At 40.2% G+C, this 19,664-nt stretch overlaps 2 protein-coding genes and 1 long non-coding RNA gene across 5 annotated transcripts; all 3 read left to right on the plus strand.

The window, feature by feature from the left end:
- The first annotated feature begins 555 nt into the window (after positions 1-555).
- On the plus strand, positions 556-14,533 carry LOC306931174 (uncharacterized protein). Of its 3 annotated transcripts, XM_079512404.1 has the most exons (7): positions 5,310-5,419; positions 6,735-7,185; positions 8,300-8,464; positions 9,159-9,283; positions 9,708-11,432; positions 11,478-14,067; positions 14,194-14,533. In XM_079512404.1, the coding sequence occupies exons 2-7, from the start codon at positions 6,739-6,741 to the stop codon at positions 14,203-14,205; spliced, it is 5,064 nt and encodes a 1,687-aa protein (XP_079368530.1). In that variant the 5' UTR covers positions 5,310-5,419; positions 6,735-6,738; the 3' UTR covers positions 14,206-14,533. The 3 variants fall into 3 exon arrangements, with proteins under 3 accessions (XP_079368529.1, XP_079368530.1, XP_079368528.1); XM_079512403.1 differs by lacking the exon at positions 5,310-5,419 and adding an exon at positions 556-615 and having other exon boundaries at positions 9,708-14,067; XM_079512402.1 differs by having other exon boundaries at positions 9,708-14,067.
- A 230-nt stretch (positions 14,534-14,763) lies between these two features.
- On the plus strand, positions 14,764-15,496 carry LOC306931181. The gene is made up of 2 exons (XR_013790988.1): positions 14,764-14,894; positions 14,976-15,496. It is a non-coding gene; the product is annotated as an uncharacterized lncRNA (long non-coding RNA).
- A 1,647-nt stretch (positions 15,497-17,143) lies between these two features.
- LOC306931176 (androgen-dependent TFPI-regulating protein) lies at positions 17,144-19,653 on the plus strand. Its single transcript, XM_079512409.1, has 6 exons — positions 17,144-17,393; positions 17,485-17,610; positions 18,019-18,120; positions 18,688-18,803; positions 19,271-19,422; positions 19,514-19,653. Exons 1-6 carry the CDS (start codon positions 17,247-17,249, stop codon positions 19,534-19,536), a joined length of 666 nt encoding a protein of 221 aa, XP_079368535.1. The 5' UTR covers positions 17,144-17,246; the 3' UTR covers positions 19,537-19,653.
- Positions 19,654-19,664: the final 11 nt, after the last annotated feature.

Below are 19,664 nucleotides of genomic sequence, written 5' to 3' on the forward strand. Positions count from 1 at the left end.
AATACGCCCCCTTTCGGGGTTAGTGGTGATAGCGTGACGTCACTCCATAGACGCTACATTAACAAAGGTAATTTAAGAAGTCTACAACTTTTGTTTTCTCAAGGTAAGGTTTGTTCTATCTGTTCGAGCTGATTTACCATCTTGTTTGCTTCATAATAATATTGGTCTGTCACATTTTTACATTAGAAAATGTACTTAGATTCTCCAGAGAAAAAAACGTGTAAATGCCCATGTTAAAGTCACCACTATTTACCGGAAGTGGGCGTGGAAAGCGGGCTGTGAGATAGGCTTATTGCAACAATCTCTGAAGAAGTTTCTACATCAAGTTAATTGTGTTCATATCATGGGTACCAAGTACCAACCAATACATAAAGTACATTCCCATTGAACTGGGACCTATTAGTTTTCATTGGTGTGGGTTACTCTCACCTTCATGTTAATGTCTGCTTCTTTCTCCACCAATAAGGTGATGATCTCAGGCTGACCCAGGCCTGCAACCTCTGACATGGCTGTGTGTGTTGCCATTGGATCATCTATTTTCGACACCAGCATGCAGCTACAGTAAAGCAGGCCTTAAGTTGGAGCCTGGCTGCCTGCATGGTACAATCATCTTTGGTAATTGACCACAGTCTGTCTGAGAGTTGAGCATTTTAAGTCTGGCATTCCCATCATTAAGAGCTCAGACATTGTGCAATATATAGTGAATGAAGTTACTGGATTCATGATTTGTCCTTTTTTGCATGTTTAAACTTGCCAGGATTTCATAATCAGGAGCTGAATGACTTAATCAATTACGGTTTTTTTACCAGTCTCCACATGCCCTGATTTGGAACTGAGCTAATTAGGCTAATACTTGTTTTTATGTTTTCTTTACACACCAACATAATTTGACCTCCCTGAACTAACTGCCTCGTGTATCACAACACTGATTCCAGATGCAGGTTCAGCTATAGCCCATTTTCCTTTTTCTCACTTCCTCTTCCTTTTTCCTGTGACGCTCCACCTCCTCCAGTTCTCCTCACAGTACAGTGCTGCAGCAGCCCTAGATACATGTCAAAACAAAACACAACACTCGTTTCCAAGTTGTGCTTAAAGGCAAACAAACAGCTACGTTTTCAGTATCTCTATTGGTTAAAGTTGCACAACATGCTCAGACTACACAATGCTGAGATTGTCCTACCCCTTAATGACAGACTTGTGAAAGACCTGTTTCAAGTTATATTTATAGCTGCCAATCCTTAACTTGTTTAAATAAACAACATGTTATTTTGACCAATCTAGAGTATGTTAATAAAATAAAAGAGGTGTTGCATGAAACTGAAATGGAAATAACTTAACATCCCAAATTTGCTCTCTGTTATAGCTCAACAGTAAAAATCCTGTGTAGGAGAACGAGAACATGAAAGTCACAGATGCAGCTTCAATGCGTTCTTCTAAGCAGGAACAAAATACAGCAGTGAAAAATATTTGAGAAAACCGATTAAGCCTGATGACTAAATGCATTGTTCAAACCAATGGATGCAGCAAAAAGTCACTGCCAACAAACATTGTTGGAACTGAATGCACGGTAAAATCCTCACTGTTCATTTATTTGACTGTGTAGTATTTCAGTCTATAAACAGGCACATACATACACGTTGCTGTGACCAGAGCATGTACAAATTATACCACTTAAACCCTAAATACTTCAGGTCCCACAGGTCTCTAAACTAGGTCCTTTCCTTTTCCCCTCTACTCCAAATCTCTTGGCCTACTACAAGCTCACAACAGGTGCTCATTATTAGTCATTGTCTCCACCAGGCCGAAGGCCTGGGGAGAGAGTATGTTTTGCACTCCGTCCGTCCGTCCGTGTGTCCGTCCGTCCGTCTGTGAACAGCTAATCTCTGGTTACAAATGCATTGATATCTTGTAGGTCAACAGTTTTTCTGCAAAATGTTTGCCCCAGAATACAGACTGGTTCTTGTGATGAACCAAACTTTAACTGAGATTGCTATTGACAGTGACAATGAGTATCAAGATTCTCATATATGTTGCCTGTTGCAACTTGTTTAATCCCACATCCAAGCCCAACACTCACCTGGTCCCACCCAGCTACCTTTAGGTTTAATTTCTAATCGTCAGCTATTATACATTTTTGTTTGTCATGTTCTATAAATTGGGATCTGTTTTTTTGGCATTAGTTTGATTATTTAGGGCCCGGGGTTTAATATCGGTACTTATGAACGCGCTACATTAACCACTTAAACCCCAGCATCTGTATTCTGCAGAAAACTCTGCAGAAAATAGCCGATAGATTGTCTATTTTCATATTTAAAGTAGAGCCGGAGTGACCATACCCTTTCACATTTTTACTGTACATGTGCTGCCCATCACAGCAGCAAAGGATTTTACTAAACTGTATCTGCAATGAACAATGGACTTTTTCAACAAGGCGATACTCCTTACTTTATGTTAATGCACTCTGTTGTTAGTGTTGTATAACGTGTTTAGCCTCAGGCTAAACCATACCTTATGAAACCTCACCTTGACAAAAAAAAAGAGCCATTGTCAGAACTGTGGCTGTGTACTCAAACACTGTGTGTAATCAGTTCCACTATGCAAACATGGCTGAAAAGGCCTTGGAAGGGTTAATATGAAATACTACTGTTTATAAAAGCTCACGTTTCATATCACCACCTCCAATGCTACGTTTATGAAGCTGCCTGAGCACACAGTGCTGTTAAGATTCAAGATTTTTATGGTTACATTACATCTCATATACGAGTGCACAAGAGTCTATCCGACCGCATTAATTAATTATTCTGTTTTATAAATTGTGAGATTTTGTGTGTTTTAAAAGCTATAATAAGCCTATAGATAGATGCCATTAATTTATTTCCCGCATTATTTCACCCGCGGTTTATCCAATATTAATTTATAATATATTGTATATTGACCCAAATCCACCCTAAACTGCGGTTATCCACAGCTAAATCCGCCATCCGCAGGTCTCCTTTACTTTGGTTCCGGTTCCTCAACATTGTAGTTGCAAAAGCAACAATAACAAAGAAATAGTTATAGAATAACATTAGTAAGTAGAAGGTGGAAGGGTAAAGAAATACACTAACCCCTAGCTCCCGGTTGCTGTATTAAAGTGCCCACTGCTCTTAATAGTTATATGCAGAGTAAGTAAAATAAGTAAATGCAGAGAATAATGCTTATGTATGTGCAAATATACAGTGACAAATACACCTTTATTCTTTTCTTATTTAAATAGCATAGTATGTATATTATTTAGGTGCTGTGTGCATGGGCCCCCCTACCGTTAAATCTGTATGTAGCCTATGTGCGTACAGCACTGTATATGTATAAGTATTTATTATTACTGAGATCCTCAGGGGTAAGAGAACAGTTACATATACAATATGGCTGAATCTTTCCATGTGTAACAGTTTGCAGCGATGCACTGAATATATATTCCTCCTGTACTGTACTTTGTGTGCTCCGGGTGGGGCCTAAAGAGGGAACAATGAGGAATTGTCTCCAAGATGCATCACTTCCTTTACTGTAGTTACATCAGACTTCATCCTGAGTTGACTATTTTTATGTGTGCTGTTGAGTCTTAAAGGCGAATTGCTGTTAACTTAGGTTAACTTAGGTCTTGGTTCAATGACGTGAGATGGACTGATAAGAACATACCTCTGATTTAACCCTCCAACGTTCAATGCTCTGTTTAGACACTTGCTGTATTTTATCAGACACACAGTCAAATCCTGAGTGTTCATTTAACTCATTCATTTAAGTGTTCATAAGAGTCCAAGGCACTTTGGATAATAACATCATATCCTGTGTTTGTAAAACTGATTTAAAGTGTACAAATATATCAGTTTATTTTGGTTACATTTGTTTACACATACATACTTGCCCTGATGAAGACTCTGTGTGAGTCGAAACATGTTGGCTTCTTTTAACTTTTATAAATAAAGTACATCTATGTGTCCCACTGATCTTTGAAGCACCAGCCTACTTTTCACTGTTACTTTTTGCATCTCCATCGAGCACCTGGTTGATTTTCTTTTTCCCCCCGCTTATTTTGGTTACATTTGTACACTGTGATATACAATACATATATTATATATAGGCTTTATTGTGTAGTTACATATTATCCTGATTCCTGTGTATATTGATACTGACTTGTGGTCTTTATGGCAAATGTAACACAATGGGATCCTATAGAACCCGAAGAGAAACAAAGTGAGCCTGATGGCGTATATTTCTTGCCAGAAGTGTAACCTTTTGAAATGTTGCCCTGGGCTTGGCCTCTTTGTGCTGACATGAATCATGTCAGTTTGAGTTTCATTTTCATCTTTCACAAGGTGATAGAAAAGTATAACTATCGTCATCATAATCATTGTCACCACCAACAATTCCCACATATTACTGAAATAATTTAAATAATCATTGTATTACGGAAATCATACTACTGTATATTTGACGAAATCAGATTAAGAATCATGTCCATGGTAACTGTGTTAACCGCGCGCGCGCACACACACACACACACACACACACACACACACACACACACACACACACACACACACACACACACAAAGAAATGCATATTTTTCCTCATCTATATAACATGAAGTTGTAACTATGCTAACTTATGAGTGATGCTAGACTATACCAGTTACCATCACAGACAATGTATATAGGCTAGGCCTACTACTCACATATCAAACCTGCAAACCATGAATGTAAAGCTCAACCTATCAGCCTAACTTGTAGGCTGCTGCATAATGCATATTGCTTTTGGATTCTTTGAAATGTGGCTCACGTGGTCCTGCTTTTTACTGTAAAACAAATGTGTCTACTGATGGACAGACACATTTGTCTACATGATGAACTTGAACATGAACTGAATTGAAAGAAAGAAAGAAAGAAAGAAAGAAAGAAAGAAAGAAAGAAAGAAAGAAAGAAAGAAAAAACCCTCTTTAATGATTGTACTAGAACTGACCCAGAGTCAATATTGTGGGTTAACTACGTCCTTGAGTGCAGTATGAATGGGTAAAGTTCATCCAGCCCAGAACTTGAGCAAGCATGGATGGCTGGATCAGTAAAAAAACACAATATACGGAGCGGTATGCGAGGCGGGGCTACTGTTCCCCACTGGAGTCTGCTCTCCGTCTCGTAGGCTAGGCTCACACAAACATTCTCGCCAACATGCCTCAAGCATGACAGTGAACTGGTTCTGCTGGCTGTGGAACTGAAGCACTTTACTGTTACTGTATGCAAGACCAAAAACCTTTGACGAGTCCTCTTCGGAGTCGGACGATGATCGCACTTTTATGACAAAAAGCAATCGGAATCGGATTTAAAGAGAACTGTTCAAATGGCCGGCTACAGTTGAAAAGATCTAAAGCTTGAAGTTATTAAGGTAAGACAACTTTATAATATCGTTAATGAGAGGTTGAGAACTTATTATAACATATGGCAAGGGCTATTACTGTTGAATTACACTGTTTCCAAGCTGTAACCGCGAGATTCGGCTTTAAAAAAGAAATCTCATTTAATCATGTTGAAAATCTACCCGAATAAATAGGCTAACACCAAAACTGTGAAAACTATAGCTGAAAACGATCTAAATCTAATCGTATTCCGCCCGTTTGTTTTCATGGACAGTTTATTGTATAACCCCATAACTCTAGAAAGGTATCGTCTAAATTAGTAGGCAATCATTTGTATATTTTGAATTGAATGAGTTGCATGTAGACTATTTTCCCCCTTATTTCGTCAGTTTTCATGTACAGTATGAACTTGCAAATGGAGGATTTGGCTATAGTTTAGCCCACAGGGAGGAGCCACGCCCATAGCCTACAATCCTGTGGTCCAGATCATCTGCTGTTCTGTTCCTCTGTGTTGTTTTTGGTTGGCAAGGACAGATGTGCCCTCCCAAATCACCCGCATGGCAGTCAGTCACAGAGTCAAAGACAATTTGTACAATTTCCACACAGATTTGGGATTTATGGGTCATGTTATTGGTCTGGAGACCACAGCAACTGATGCTGCTTCATTGTTTGGAGTTTTGAAAATAGTCTGTGGTTTTCTAACTGATCATTAGGAACACTATTTGCACATCCATCTAGTAATAATAATCACAATAAGACTATTGCATACTTATAATTTGTAATGTGCTTTAATTCCACTTTGTGAGGGCTGTGATATCCCACTCATCCCATGCAGCCTCACATTAAGAGGACTCTCCATCTCACACTCACATGAGCAATTTGTACTCTACAACAGGTCCATTTTGCTACATTTTGTACACTCTCATAGTTACAAATTGACTTAATGAACACTGAGGATGTTACTGTGGATTACAGCATGATAAGAGAAATATGTATTTTTTCATTATATATTGCATACATTTATTCCTTGTTTGGCTTCCAAAGCAAAACCGAAATGCCAGGGATTTACACATCTGCTGTTCAGTGTTTTTGTTTTCATGTGAAATGTTTTACTGAAATGCAAAACCCACACACTGTCAACAACCTGTTTTTCCTCTGTGTGGCTTTTGTTTCTCCGTAGGTGGTTGCTATTGTGATGGATATGTTTACTCACATTTGCATTCTACTCTAACTTCTAGTAGCCTATTTGCATTTGCAGTAATAATTATTATAATATATTATAATACATAAACACAACCAGCCTAGTTAAGAATTATATATATATTTTTCTCTGATCTCTCCTAGAATTATGGCGCATCGCTCTCAATGTTCCTCTTCTGGGGATAATCCCCTGGACCCAAACTACCTCCCTCCTCACTATCGCGAGGAATACCGGCTGGCCATCGATGCCCTTATTGAAGAAAACTTGGAGGGCTACTATAAATTCCTCCAGAGCGTGGATGTGGTGGACTTCCTATCCGGGCCGGAGATCCAGTCCATTCAGTCCACTCTGAAGGTCCCCCGTGAGAGCAGCCAGCCTGACCAGCGATACCTGGAGTGTCTGGGCGGGGATGGCTCTTCAGACACATACTGGCCCATCCACTCTGATGTCGACGCCCCGGGGCTGGACCTTGGCTGGCCTCTCATGCATCGCTTCATTGGACCCACTGAGGTCACCACTCTGGTCAACCCTGCAGAGCCTGATATGCCCACCATAAAGGAGCAGGCCCGGCGACTCATCAAGAACGCTCAGCAAGTATGTTTTTTATTTCTACCAAGTGGTGGACCTTATATTCTGTGGTCAGGAGGTGCACGCACATCCAAGAAAATTCAACGGGTGCTCGAAACAAAAGGGATAAACTAAAGAGAAGGAGGAAGCCTGCAAACCATTTTGAATGCTCCCAAAATAATGTATTTACTACCAAAGCGGTAAAAGCGGAATATAAGGTCCTGATGACCTTATATTCTGCACATGCTCTGCTGCTCCCAGTAATTATTATTTGAAGCATCTCTGCCTGTGCAGACTTCTCTTATTCTATACAGTTTTTGTCCTGCCCCAGGACACAATTCCTTTTGAGTCAGAAGTCATACATACAGATGTCACAACTAAATACACAGTACAAAACTCAGTATTCATATCAGTGGCGTTTCCAGGAATTACATTTTGGGCAGGCAAGAATTACATTTTGGACAGGCAAGATGTGTTAAAACAAAAAGGGTTTTGTTAAAATGTCTATATATTCTGGTAGTAATCATTCAATTGATATAGACTAGAGTAACATTGGTCTCCCTATCTTTACATCTCTTTAGTAAAGAGAAAATACATTTTCAGGTCAGGATATACATTTTGGCGCAATTTGGAGAGAAAACCCCTTTAACAGCTTCAATCTTATAGTGTTCCAGTTTCAATTTCAACAGCTTTTAAATTATCACTTCTAATTGACTTGTTTATCCTGTAAACTGTGTGAGTTCTGTCTCCTGATTGGATTAATTTGATAGCCAGAACTGAATGTTCTGTTCACTAAATGACAGATGTGGATGTTACTGAACAATTGAGCAATGAGCAATTCGTACTCTACAACAGGTCCATTTTGCTACATTTTGTACACTTTCATAGTTACAAATTGACTTCATGAACACTGAGGATGTTACTGTGGATTACAGCATGATAAGAGAAATATTGATTTATTAATTATATATTGCATACATTTATTCCTTGTTTGGCTTCCAAAGCAAAACCGAAATGCCAGGGATTTACACATCTGCTGTTCGGTGTTTTTGTTTTCATGTGAAATGTTTTTACTGAAATGCAAAACCCACACACTGTCAACAACCTGTTTTTCCTCTGTGTGGCTTTCGTTTCTCCATAGGTGATTGCTATTGTGATGGATATGTTTACGGATGTGGACATATTTGCAGATATTATTAATGCTACAATGCGGAATGTGGCCGTCTATATCCTTCTAGATGAACAGAATGTACATCATTTCGTCAACATGCTTTCCAACTGCCGGGTCAATCTAGAGAGCATTCAGGTGAAGTTTTTTCTTATTCATTTTTTTTTTTAAATTATTATTATTATTATTGTTTTACTTCTAATAATTTGGAAGAACTTGGAAGCAACGCAGCCAGCAATTATACCGTACATCACTTTAGAATGCTTGTGCAATGCTGCCATCTATCTTGAGGTTAAAGGACCACTTTACCACTTTTCAACATAATGTTCATGATAAAACACCACCATTTTCTTCTACTCAGTCTGTGTCTCATAGGAGGGCTGGGCAGTTCAGAAAGCCACCCACCAGTGACATCATCGCTGGGGAATCCAAGCTAATAGAAACGGCAGGCTTTTGTTTTGCAATGCAAAAATGAAAGCCATCGTTCTCAGGATAATACAAATCTAAACATTTTAGTTTAAAGAAAATTGCCTAACGATGATGTCACTGGTGGACGGGTTTCTGAACCTTTCTATGAGACACAGACTGAGTAGAAGAAAATTGTGCCATTTTATCATGATTGTTAGTGAGGACCTATTATATGAAGATAGGTTGAAAAGTGGTGAAGTGGTCCTCTAACATTACGCAGTAATCCATTTGTGTCCGAGTAAAAACATTTAACCAAATGGACTCTTATGCATCCACTGTGTAAAACAAAGAGGTTGTATTTTGCTGCTATACTTAATATTTACCGTGTGTTGACTCACTTCCTTCCTTCCTTCCTTCCTTCCAGTTTTTGCGTGTGAGAACGGTATCTGGCATTACCTACCACTGTCGCTCAGGGACCACATTCAAAGGTCAGATGATGGATCGCTTCTTGCTGACTGACTGCAGGGCTGTTCTCAGTGGAAACTACAGGTGAGAACGTTCACAAGTCTAACTGATAGCTGTGTCAGCTTATTGAGCAGTGCACACCGCTCCAATGACTGGCCGTGTGTGTGTGTGTGTGTCCCTATGTCCCTCTGTATGTTTGGAGTATGAACAGCTGCAATACCGCTAGGTGACCTAAAGTGGCACTGTTGAGCAGTCTAAAAACACGCACGCACGCACGCACGCACGCACGCACGCACGCACGCACGCACGCACGCACGCCAGGGAGGAGTGCTTGACACACACACACACACACACACACACACACACACACACACACACACACACTGCACCGCTCAGTTCGCACGGGTGTGATTATTCAAAATGGCAATATGAGAAAAGGTTCAGATGACTTGATGTGCATGACTACAAAGCTTCCATTCATTGATATTTATTCTATCTCTTTTTCCAGCTTCATGTGGTCTTTTGAGAAGCTACACCGCTGTTTAGCACATCTCTTCCTTGGACAGCTTGTATCTACTTTTGATGAGGAGTTCCGGATCCTATATGCCCAGTCCCAACCATTGATCATTGAAAATGTGCTCGCTCGAATTGAAGATTTTAGCCTGAATGTACCTGAGGGGCAATACAACACTGACGACCCAGCGCTGTACAAAGACCCCAGGATGTCCCTGTCCAGGGAGCCCTCATGTCCAGACGAGTGGAAAAGACAGCCCTTTGATGACCGTGTGGATATGGACCGGAAAAACATGCCCCTAAGTAGACATGATTCTATCCAAAGGTCACGAGAGCCCTCAGTGGATATGTACATGTATCCGCCCCAGCAAATATGCATGGATCAGTCTTATGAGCAAGGTCACTCCAGGATGCCTGTGAATGTAAAGGATAGCCCCACCTTCAAACGGCACAGTTTTGCTGAAGGCTCCCCTGGGAGACATCCGTACCAGCTAATGCAGCAGCAAGGTTTGCAGAGCTTTGAAACCGAGGGGAAGCGGTTTCATAGAGAGCAGCATCCATTTCCGAGGACAGGACCAGAAACAGGTTATAGTGGCTTTGATAAGTTCCGGGGCCCTGGCCCTGGCTATCACCCATCAGAGCAGTATCCTGAGTCTGGTTTACCACAAGATTTGGAGTCTGGTAGCTTTGATCCCGTACTTAACTATTTGTCATCAACCAGTAATGTAGAGATGGACGAGGTCTCAGACAAAATATCAGATACGTCGGAAGTATCGTCTCATCCTAAAAGATTAAATGCAGGTCAGCCGTATGCCTGTCAGACCTCTCCCACAGCTTCAAATCAACCTGATCAGAAGATGTTTTTTGAGGAGTCAAACGTGGACCGTAAAGATCCTAAGGTGAAGCAAGGGCTGAGAAATTATAGAATCTGTTCATACCTCAGTGCATATGATGAACCGGGAGATAAAGAGCTGCCAGTGCCATCACCGGCGGCGGGGGACCCCTTCGATGAGTCCCCTTACTCCTTACAGCGAAGGTCATCAGGCGCAGAGTTATCGGTTCCAAAGATTCCAAATACTCGAGTGTTCAAGATTCCAGCAGTACCCAGGGCAAGTCAGCTGCCAAGTTATACCAAACCCACTGTCACGGTCACGGATCCTTGCAAAAAAATACCCGACGACTTTGTCACCATGGCAGCGGAAACAAGAAAAACAACAACGCCATCGGAATCATCATCAACTACCACAGATAAGTCAGATGAGCTAGAACCAAAGGAACCAAAAGACACTGTAGTTCGAAGGGAGTCATTCCGCAGACAAGTCAATCCTGCAGTACAAAGGAGCTCCAGGCTGAGATCATCTTTAATATTCAGCTCCCAACTGGAACAACAAGTCCCTCAAGACTCCCAAACGGCCTCAGGCCAAGATGAGGACACTGACAAAAATGAAAGTGACATTTCAAAATTACCCTTTGCCTCTCGGGTTATGGGCCAAAGGAGATCTTTTGCAAAAGAACCATTTGAATGGACTCGTTATGTAAGGCCAGCCACTTTTGATAGTTCAAACACTGACACCACCAAAGCGGATGATAAGGATTTAACAAGTGAAAAGAAATCACAGGACCTTCCAGACACAATGCAGAAGGAATCTTCAAAGCCTGCAGAAGGAGGACCAGCTAAAATTTCACTGTCAGCCTCTCAACGTGACGTTTCTAAAATTGAGTCACCCACAGTGTCATTGCACCCACCCACATCTGGAATGAGCAGTCTATCTTATGTAGATATGAATGATCCTGACGACAGGTTAATGTTTTTCAAAGAGTTGGCAGCAAAACGAAAAGCTGAGAAAGCCACCATTAAGCCCCCACCTGAATCAAAAACGTCCCCCGTCTGTGATGATGACTCAGTGGTAGCCACCGTAGCCTCAACTGATTCTGAGAAAATTGAGCTAAAAAACAATCAAGCAAGTGCATCTTGTCCTTTCTCGAAGCCACTTCTATCTCATAGCCAATCATTAGAGGAACCAAAGCTGTCTGGCACTGTTGTGAAAGAGCACATTCCATTTCATCTGCCTACAATTTCTGTTCCCACTCTGACAGATCCAACAACACATAGGACTGATAAAAATGAATGCCCAGTCCCTGATGCTACTTTGAAGGATACCAGTTCACCCAAGCAAGCGGAGCTCACATTACCTTCTAAATTTGGTACATTAGCATCTAGCTTCCAACCACTTGGGTCTTCTGAATCTAGGTCTATACCTCATACAGACAAAATGGAGCCTCTAGAAGGAGAACCAGTTAAGATTTCAGCCTCTCAACCTGACCTTTCTCATGAAGTGTCACCCCAAATCAATAATCCAGTCAATAATCCAGCGCCCACATCTTTAATGAGCAATCTATCCCTGAGAAATCTATCTTATGTAGATATGAATGATCCTGACAACAGACTCCTGTTTTTCAAAGAGCTGCAGGCAAAACGAAAAGTTGCTATGGCTGCAGCAGCTCCAAATAGCACTGAAAAAGCTGTCATAAAGCCCCCACCTGAATCAAAAATCTGTAAAGCGGGACCATCAGACTCAAGTTCCACCCCTCCCTGCAGTGTAATGCAGTCCTGTGACAATCCATTTCCTGAGACGAACAAAACAGAGCCAAATGAATCTCTTGACCCCGCATTAGAGTCGTCTAACCAAAGTCCACAAGAATCTCCCATTACACAAGCAGTGTTATCATCTGGGCCTACTGAAGTCCACCCTGATTCCATTATTACGTCATGCACCTCATCTGAGAGCCCCTCAGCTCTGGCCTCTCCACACACGGATAATACTCCATCTGACAGTCCTGAAAATCACTCCAATCCACCCACAACTACAATTCAGTCTACCACAGAGCCAGATTGTGAAGCATCTCTTTCTGCCAAACCTGGTACAGACCGTTCTATTTCAAAACCCGTCTCAGTGGAACACAGAGCTTCTTCTTGTTCTGTGCCTCTGTCTCCAAAGGATACATCTCTTAGCCTTAGCCATGTGTCCTCTGACCTTCTGCATACTAAGTCATCTTTACCCATTGCCTCTGCTCTAGAAATGTCAAATTCTGACAAATCTCCTGTAGACATAAAAGGAGACACTCCAGCGTTGACAGAATCCAGTGTGGAGTCTGTCATGCCTGCTGAATCCAAATCTGTCACCTCACCATGCCATACCATGTCAAAGGCATCTATACCTGTTGACAATAACAACTTGGACAATCAATGTGAAGTAGGCAAAGACCTTAAACAGACCAAATCCTCTTCTCTAGAAATGTCAAATTCAACTCCCAAACACAACCAAGAAGAACCTGATCTCATTCTCACCCTAAAAGGATATTCAGCTGAGCATAGTATGCCAACAGAGTCATGTTCTATTTTTATTCCAGAGGATGACTCCGACATCCCTCCTGATACTTCCCCATCTGAACCACACACACTCCATACACTTACACTAACACAAGCACCCATTCCATGTGAGCTTACCTCTACAGGGTATGTTTCTCCCACTTCTGCTGCTACAGTATTATGTTCTCCTCCATCTGGCTCAGGTGGATTGGCTGTGACCCCGAAACCCCCGAAACTTAGAAAAGTAGAAGCCATCACCTCCCTTCCCAAACACACCCCAAAAGACAAATCTACAGCAGATATATCAGAAGAATCCTCATCTGATCCTAGTCCAATTAAACCCTCCTCAGAAGTCAATACAGATTTGACAGAGCCTAGTGTTGTGTCTGAAATGCCTGCCGAATCCAAATCTGTCACCTCTACATGCCAACTGTCAGAGGCATCTGTAATTGTTGGGAATAACAATATGGACAATCAATGTGAAGTTAGAAAACATCCCGAACAGATCGTATCTACTGCTGAGATAGAACCTGGGGATGCGGAGGCCACAAATGTAATTAACAGAACTGTTCCACAGGAATCTGTCTGCCATGTCAAACCAAACAGTCAGACTAGGGAGAAGCGCAACTCTGAAACGGAAACGGAATCCGTTCCGCTGTCACCACAGTCAAAGCAGCCCAGATCAAACGCGCCCCGCTACCATTCATCAACAGCCAATGTGATCTCCAGTAGCAACCTCAGAGATGACACAAAGCTGCTTTTAGGTCAGATATCTGCTAACAGCCAGAGCAGGGGTGAGCCCCCCGGTGAATTTGCTGACACAGATGATTACAAAGAAGAAGAGGCTGACAAGCATATGAGGATGGAAAAAGATAGTGGCGTCAGATCATTAAGGAGGCGTCCAAAGAGCGCCCAGGAACGAGAGAAGCTGCTCGAGAAGATACAGAGTATGCGGAAAGAGAGAAAAGTCTACAGCCGCTTTGAGGTGCATGAAGTTTAGGATTCCGCAGTTATTTGCAATGTTATTACTGTATAGATAGCTCATTTGAATAAAAACTATGCTTTGTTTGACTCCACAGCATTTAATTGTTTTCATTTCTATATTTTATAGATGGCACCTTAACTGCAGACCAAAGCTGGAGAGTACAGAGAGGACAGAAGAAGATAGAGGAAGCACCCAAAACCAATGACAAGACTGTGATGATAAAGTCAACTTCTGAACAGAGATTAATCACAAGCAAAGGATTTCTGACAGCTGTTTGTGAACATGGATTGATGCTCCAAACGTGTGAAACTATACTCCTTTTAGCATTTAAACTTTCCTAAAGGATTATTTTGCAGCAGCTACTGAAACCTGCTGTCATTTTCACTGGAACTATGAGACTATTTGTCTCCCGGTGGCCCACTGTGGGGTTTTTGCTGTACTGCAATCAGTGTGAAAAGGATACAGAGACTTAGGGCTCAATTTTCGTCACCGCTAAACCCCTTCTCCCTAAACTTCTTTGCCTTTTTTACTATTTTGAAAAACATTTTTGAATAGTTCAACTAGCCAATCTACATTGACACATTGTGAGCTTGTAGACTGGCCATTTTAACTATTCAAAAATGTTTTGCAAAATAGTAAAAAAAAAAGGCAAAGAAGTTTAGGGATAAGGGGTTTAGCGGTGACGAAAATGGAGCCCATACTGTCACTACAGTGCCTACAGAACGTGTTTTTTACAGACTGGGTCAAGTGCAATGCAGAGGTAACTGTACTAGATGTGGTCTTTGGGGTCGTATAGTGACAGTCAGACAGATGTCAGTCACATCACAGTGCAATGCAGAGGTAACTGTACTAGATGTGGTCTTTGGGGTCGTATAGTGACAGTCAGACAGATGTCAGTCACATTTAAGTTGAATAATATAATGTTAGGGTACACTGGTTTGACAATGTAATACAATGAGTCAGTCAGTGCTTCAATAATGATTCCACACTTTTGACATTCTAATCTTGCAACGATGCAAAGGAGTCTGTCCTTTTGCAAATAGGTTGCTATATGGATTTAAATGATCAAAAACAAAGTAGAAATAAAAATGTAAATATATTTTATACATGTTACAGTATATTTTGAGTCACTATACAGTAAGTATTTCCTTGCACAAAGTATAGAAACTACTTCCGTTTTTGCTAATGAACCGCTTGTGTGCCTTATGCTGTTTGTCTGAACTTACATTTTGAACGAGAACCTTGCATTCATGTTTTCTAATCTAGTGTTGTGACTATGAAAATGTACATTTTCAGTAGACTTTTATTGGATTATTATGTTGATTCCTGCATAGAATTTATATAAAAGTATTTTGTACACATACAGCTTTCTGATCTAAAAGCTTATTGTAGATTGTGTCTACTTGTTAATAAACCACCTTTTAAAATGTTCAGTCCTCTTCTACACCACTTTAAGCCTGAAACATAGTTAGTTACTCTTGTATTCCACTGCTTACCTGTTCACACTAAGCTCTTTATAATTACGCTAATATTTTTTTTACAATGAGTGGATCTGCCAAGTAGAACATCAGATCCTAACTAATTTATCTTGAAGCAAATAAAATCATTTAAATTATTATTCTGTATTATTGAAGCCCTGGAGGCAACAACAAAAGATTGTGCATGAGAAGGTAATAGCTGTTCTGTAAAAATGATGTAGGTTACATAGCCTAGAATCCTAGATAGAAACAGTCCATTCATGAAATATTACACACAGAAACGGTATCTTTGTTTTAACATAACACTGTCTGTATCCCTAGAGTTGGCAAGCTAAGCAGCTAAATCTCTGCACAGACTGGACGGCACTTGCCCCTGAGTGAGCAAGTATAGACAATGAAAGGTCTCCCCCTGGAGTTAATATGGTATACGGTAACAACACACTCTTGAATATTAATTGAACATCATCTTACAGGAAAAAACACCCTACCAACCAACCTGCTGAAAATATATTACATGCAATGATTTTAAACACCATAGTGTCCCATATACCGTGCCTCAAAATCAGTCATCCTACAGCCCAACCTACAGATGCAAGCCCAAGGTCTGTTATGTAATTAGAAGCTGAGAATTTATTTTCCTAAAAATGGAACGCTTACCAAGGTGGCCTGTTATTCTTTGGTGCCATCATGGTATAACTACAATTAATTACTGATTACGCCAATTATAGTTTTCTATTACCTATACTCTACTGTGTAACTAACTGTTACACCAGACACAGACAGGTCTAGCAAAATGGTCTTCATCTATAATGAAAAGGCAGAAAATCTTTGAAGAAGGTTTTCATTCCAACAGATTATTGATTTGGGCAAATTAAATGTATACATTTATAAGTCAGTAGGCTAGCCAGCTCTAGGTGTTGAAATGTTGTGAACATTCAAAGGGGATTTTCTCAGCTTTGGGTAAAACGGCACAATCATATCTCCTTCAAATATTTTCCAATTTCATTGAATTGAAAAATTACTCTGGTCGAGATGAGGGCCTATTTGCCAGACCCGGTCACATTTGTGTGACTGTGGCCTGAATTAATTAAGTTCCTTTCTTTATTCGTTACATTTTTAATTCCTTTTAAAATGTACTGTATCTGTGGGGAAAACTCCAGATAGATTGAATTATTTAGATTTTGTCAGGCTATAGTCAGCATTATCCCAGCATTGTTTTCTCATCAAGTCAAAACATTCAATATACTTTCAGAACTATAGACAGACTTTTATTCTAATTAAGCCACTAGTTATTGTCTCATATTCCTCTTTAGTATTGAGAGGCTTCCCTCGCCACGCTCTAAAGCCAATCACGTTTACAGTGTGAACCTGCTACAATCACATGCTTCACTTCAATGGTTGTGAAACAGAATGCTTCTAGGAATCTACGTCATAGTGGGCCTCTTGTCTTGGAATGTCGCTTTGATTCCAGCACTTAGTACTACATACTGTATGTGTTGATAATCCCATGGCTCCATGCAGACTAATCTTACAATAAAGAGCCTTTCTTTCGAAAACATTCACCGTAGTGGATTACTCTCTGATGGAAAAGCAGCAGCTACTTTGAAGTTGTCCTTTTTTGTTTTTGCTTTTTTGGCCAATGAAATTTGTTCGATTGTGTTGTTTTTGTGAAGATATTTTATCAGATAGGCCTAGTTCAGAATGCGTGGAGCTCAAGTTTACCATGTCATAGCTTTCATCTGGTATGCTTTTGTTGTGAAGTCCCTCGCTGATAAGGATGGAGAGGAGCTACCCGCAGGAATCTTTGTTTATGGAGGACCTTGGAAATACCTCACTTTCTTGAATTTGGTATGATTTGGTGACGTCTGTATTTTGCTACAACTGCATGACCACTACAGGATCTGATATGGTCACATGTTATACATTTGTTACATTTCAGTTATTGCAAACAGCATACTTTGGATTGGCTGCAGTGACCGATCTTCAACCTGGGAAGAAGTCAGGATATGGTCTCAACAAATTGAAAGACCTTCTCTTCTCTGTCTTTGCCTTCCCCGTAGGCATGGTGAGAAAGCACATATTTGTCATGTAAAATGGTATTAAATAAAGAACTGTTACACTTTATTATGAAACCGAGCCTCTAATGCCCAAGAATAACATGTTATATAATGAAGCATTGTCTCTGTGTCCTCATTAAAACTTATGAATTGGCATAAGGACCGGTGTGCTGTGCATCCTTTTGCTTATTATAATGAAGCATTATCATTTATTAAAAATCCATGACACCTTTTATAACAACATTTATTATGATTTAATAGTTTGCAGGCATTATAACACAGCATCCTTGTTCAAGTGTACTGTGAACTGTATATGATGCACAATGTAATTATATCAGGTTGCATCATTGTTTATAATAAATTATGAATGACCCATGTACTTTAGCTTGATGCCATGTTTTCTGTATCTTGTTTAGTTTGTTGTCCTGCTTTTCTGGACGCTATGTGCCTACAACAGGGAGTTGGTCTACCCAGCCACTATTGATGCTTTCTTTCCAGCGTGGATGAACCATGCTATGGTCTGTATGACATAAAATAATACTCCATTTATTTACTTCAAGTACAAGTATCAATACCGCAATGTAGAAATACATTGTACTTAAAGTACAAAAAGTAGAAATTACTCTTTCTGCAGAATGTCCCATTTCACAATGTATAATTGTTTTTGGAAAATAGCAGATCTACAAGCTCACTATGCGTCACATCGACATATTGTGAGCTTGTAGATCGGCTATTTTCAAATGGCCGAAATGTATATATAGGCCTGAAGTGGTTAATGTATATCTTGTAATAACAATCAAAATCTACAAAGTAACTAGTAACTAAAGTTTCCAAATAATTGTTGTGTGAGTAAAAGTATAATATTTGCCTCTGATATGTAATGGTGTAGAAGTAAAAGTACTGAACATTGGAAATACTCAAGTAAAGTAAAACTGACTCAAAATTGTACTTAAGTACTGTACTTCAGTAAATGTACTTAGTTCCTTTCCTCTAATGATTCTCATTATATCAGTTTGATTATCTATATTCTCCATCATCTTTCAATACAGTGATGACTTACTTACACCTTAAATGTTTTCATATAGCACTCCTTGGTTCTACCTATTTTACTTGGAGAAATCCTGGTACAACCTCATGTCTACCCAAAGGCTAAGTGTGGCATGGCAGCATTAGGAGTAGTGGGTTTCTCTTACCTGAGTTGGTAAGTAAACTTGTCAACTAGTATAGGATAATAGTGATATAAATATGTGTAACAAATTATATTCCTATTATACTTGCCCAAATGCAGAAGTACAGTCCATCTACCTAATGGTCGATTTAGGCAACAGCTATACATGCAATCTTTGCTGTTGCAGTTTGTGCGAATGTCTCTCTGCAAGTCTGCATGTGTGCTGCGAGTGTGATTATTATTATTTTGATTCTGCCCTGGCAAGTAATGTGTCGTTTGCAGAGGGAAAGCTTGGTGGGACATAACAGAAGATATTGTATATCACAAACAAGACATGTATGTTTTCTGTTTACCATGTGAAATGAGACTGAAATTACTCTTTAGGTCTAGACTAGTAGTAGTACCGTTTGTAACCACCAACATTTCCTGGGATTAACTTGAAAGAAAGTTGAATGATGCTAATGTTTCCCAATCTTTCTCCCCCTAAACCTCTTCCACAGGGTTATATTTATATATTTGTCCGTTGGGCTCTGGGTGTACCCTTTTCTTGGACTCTTAAGTAATGCTGGTCTGGTGGGCCTCTTCTCCTTTAACATGTCTGTGGTTACCTTGCTCTATCTGCTGGGACACAGACTCAACAACTGTGTCTGGGGTACGTGATCTTGACATATTTACTACTACCGCAGCCAGACGGACAAATAGCTGAACTCTACTCAACTCTCACTCTCTCGCCATCCTCCTAGGTAAAGACAAGAACAAGAAGTGATTCAGCCTCTCTCTGAATTTGCCTGAAGCATACAGAATACCTCATCCAAATGGACACTTGTCAAGTAGACTTCATGAATAACTGTTTTCTGGCGTATGGCAACAATCTGTAATAAATATACCTCCAAA

This window comes from Electrona antarctica (assembly GCF_951216825.1).
Source record: "Electrona antarctica genome assembly, chromosome: 10".
NCBI classification, from domain to species: domain Eukaryota; kingdom Metazoa; phylum Chordata; class Actinopteri; order Myctophiformes; family Myctophidae; genus Electrona; species Electrona antarctica.

Excerpts from the sequence above, each read along its gene's own strand:
- LOC306931176 (XM_079512409.1), top strand. The coding sequence starts at position 17,247 with ATGCGTGGAGCTCAAGTTTACCATGTCATAGCTTTCATCTGGTATGCT. Across the intron at positions 17,394-17,484 it reads ACCTCACTTTCTTGAATTTG|TTATTGCAAACAGCATACTT; the intron begins GTATGATTTGGT and ends GTTACATTTCAG. Across the intron at positions 18,804-19,270 it reads GGTTTCTCTTACCTGAGTTG|GGTTATATTTATATATTTGT; the intron begins GTAAGTAAACTT and ends CCTCTTCCACAG.
- LOC306931174 (XM_079512403.1), top strand. The coding sequence starts at position 6,739 with ATGGCGCATCGCTCTCAATGTTCCTCTTCTGGGGATAATCCCCTGGAC. Across the intron at positions 8,465-9,158 it reads TCAATCTAGAGAGCATTCAG|TTTTTGCGTGTGAGAACGGT; the intron begins GTGAAGTTTTTT and ends CCTTCCTTCCAG. Across the intron at positions 9,284-9,707 it reads GTTCTCAGTGGAAACTACAG|CTTCATGTGGTCTTTTGAGA; the intron begins GTGAGAACGTTC and ends CTCTTTTTCCAG.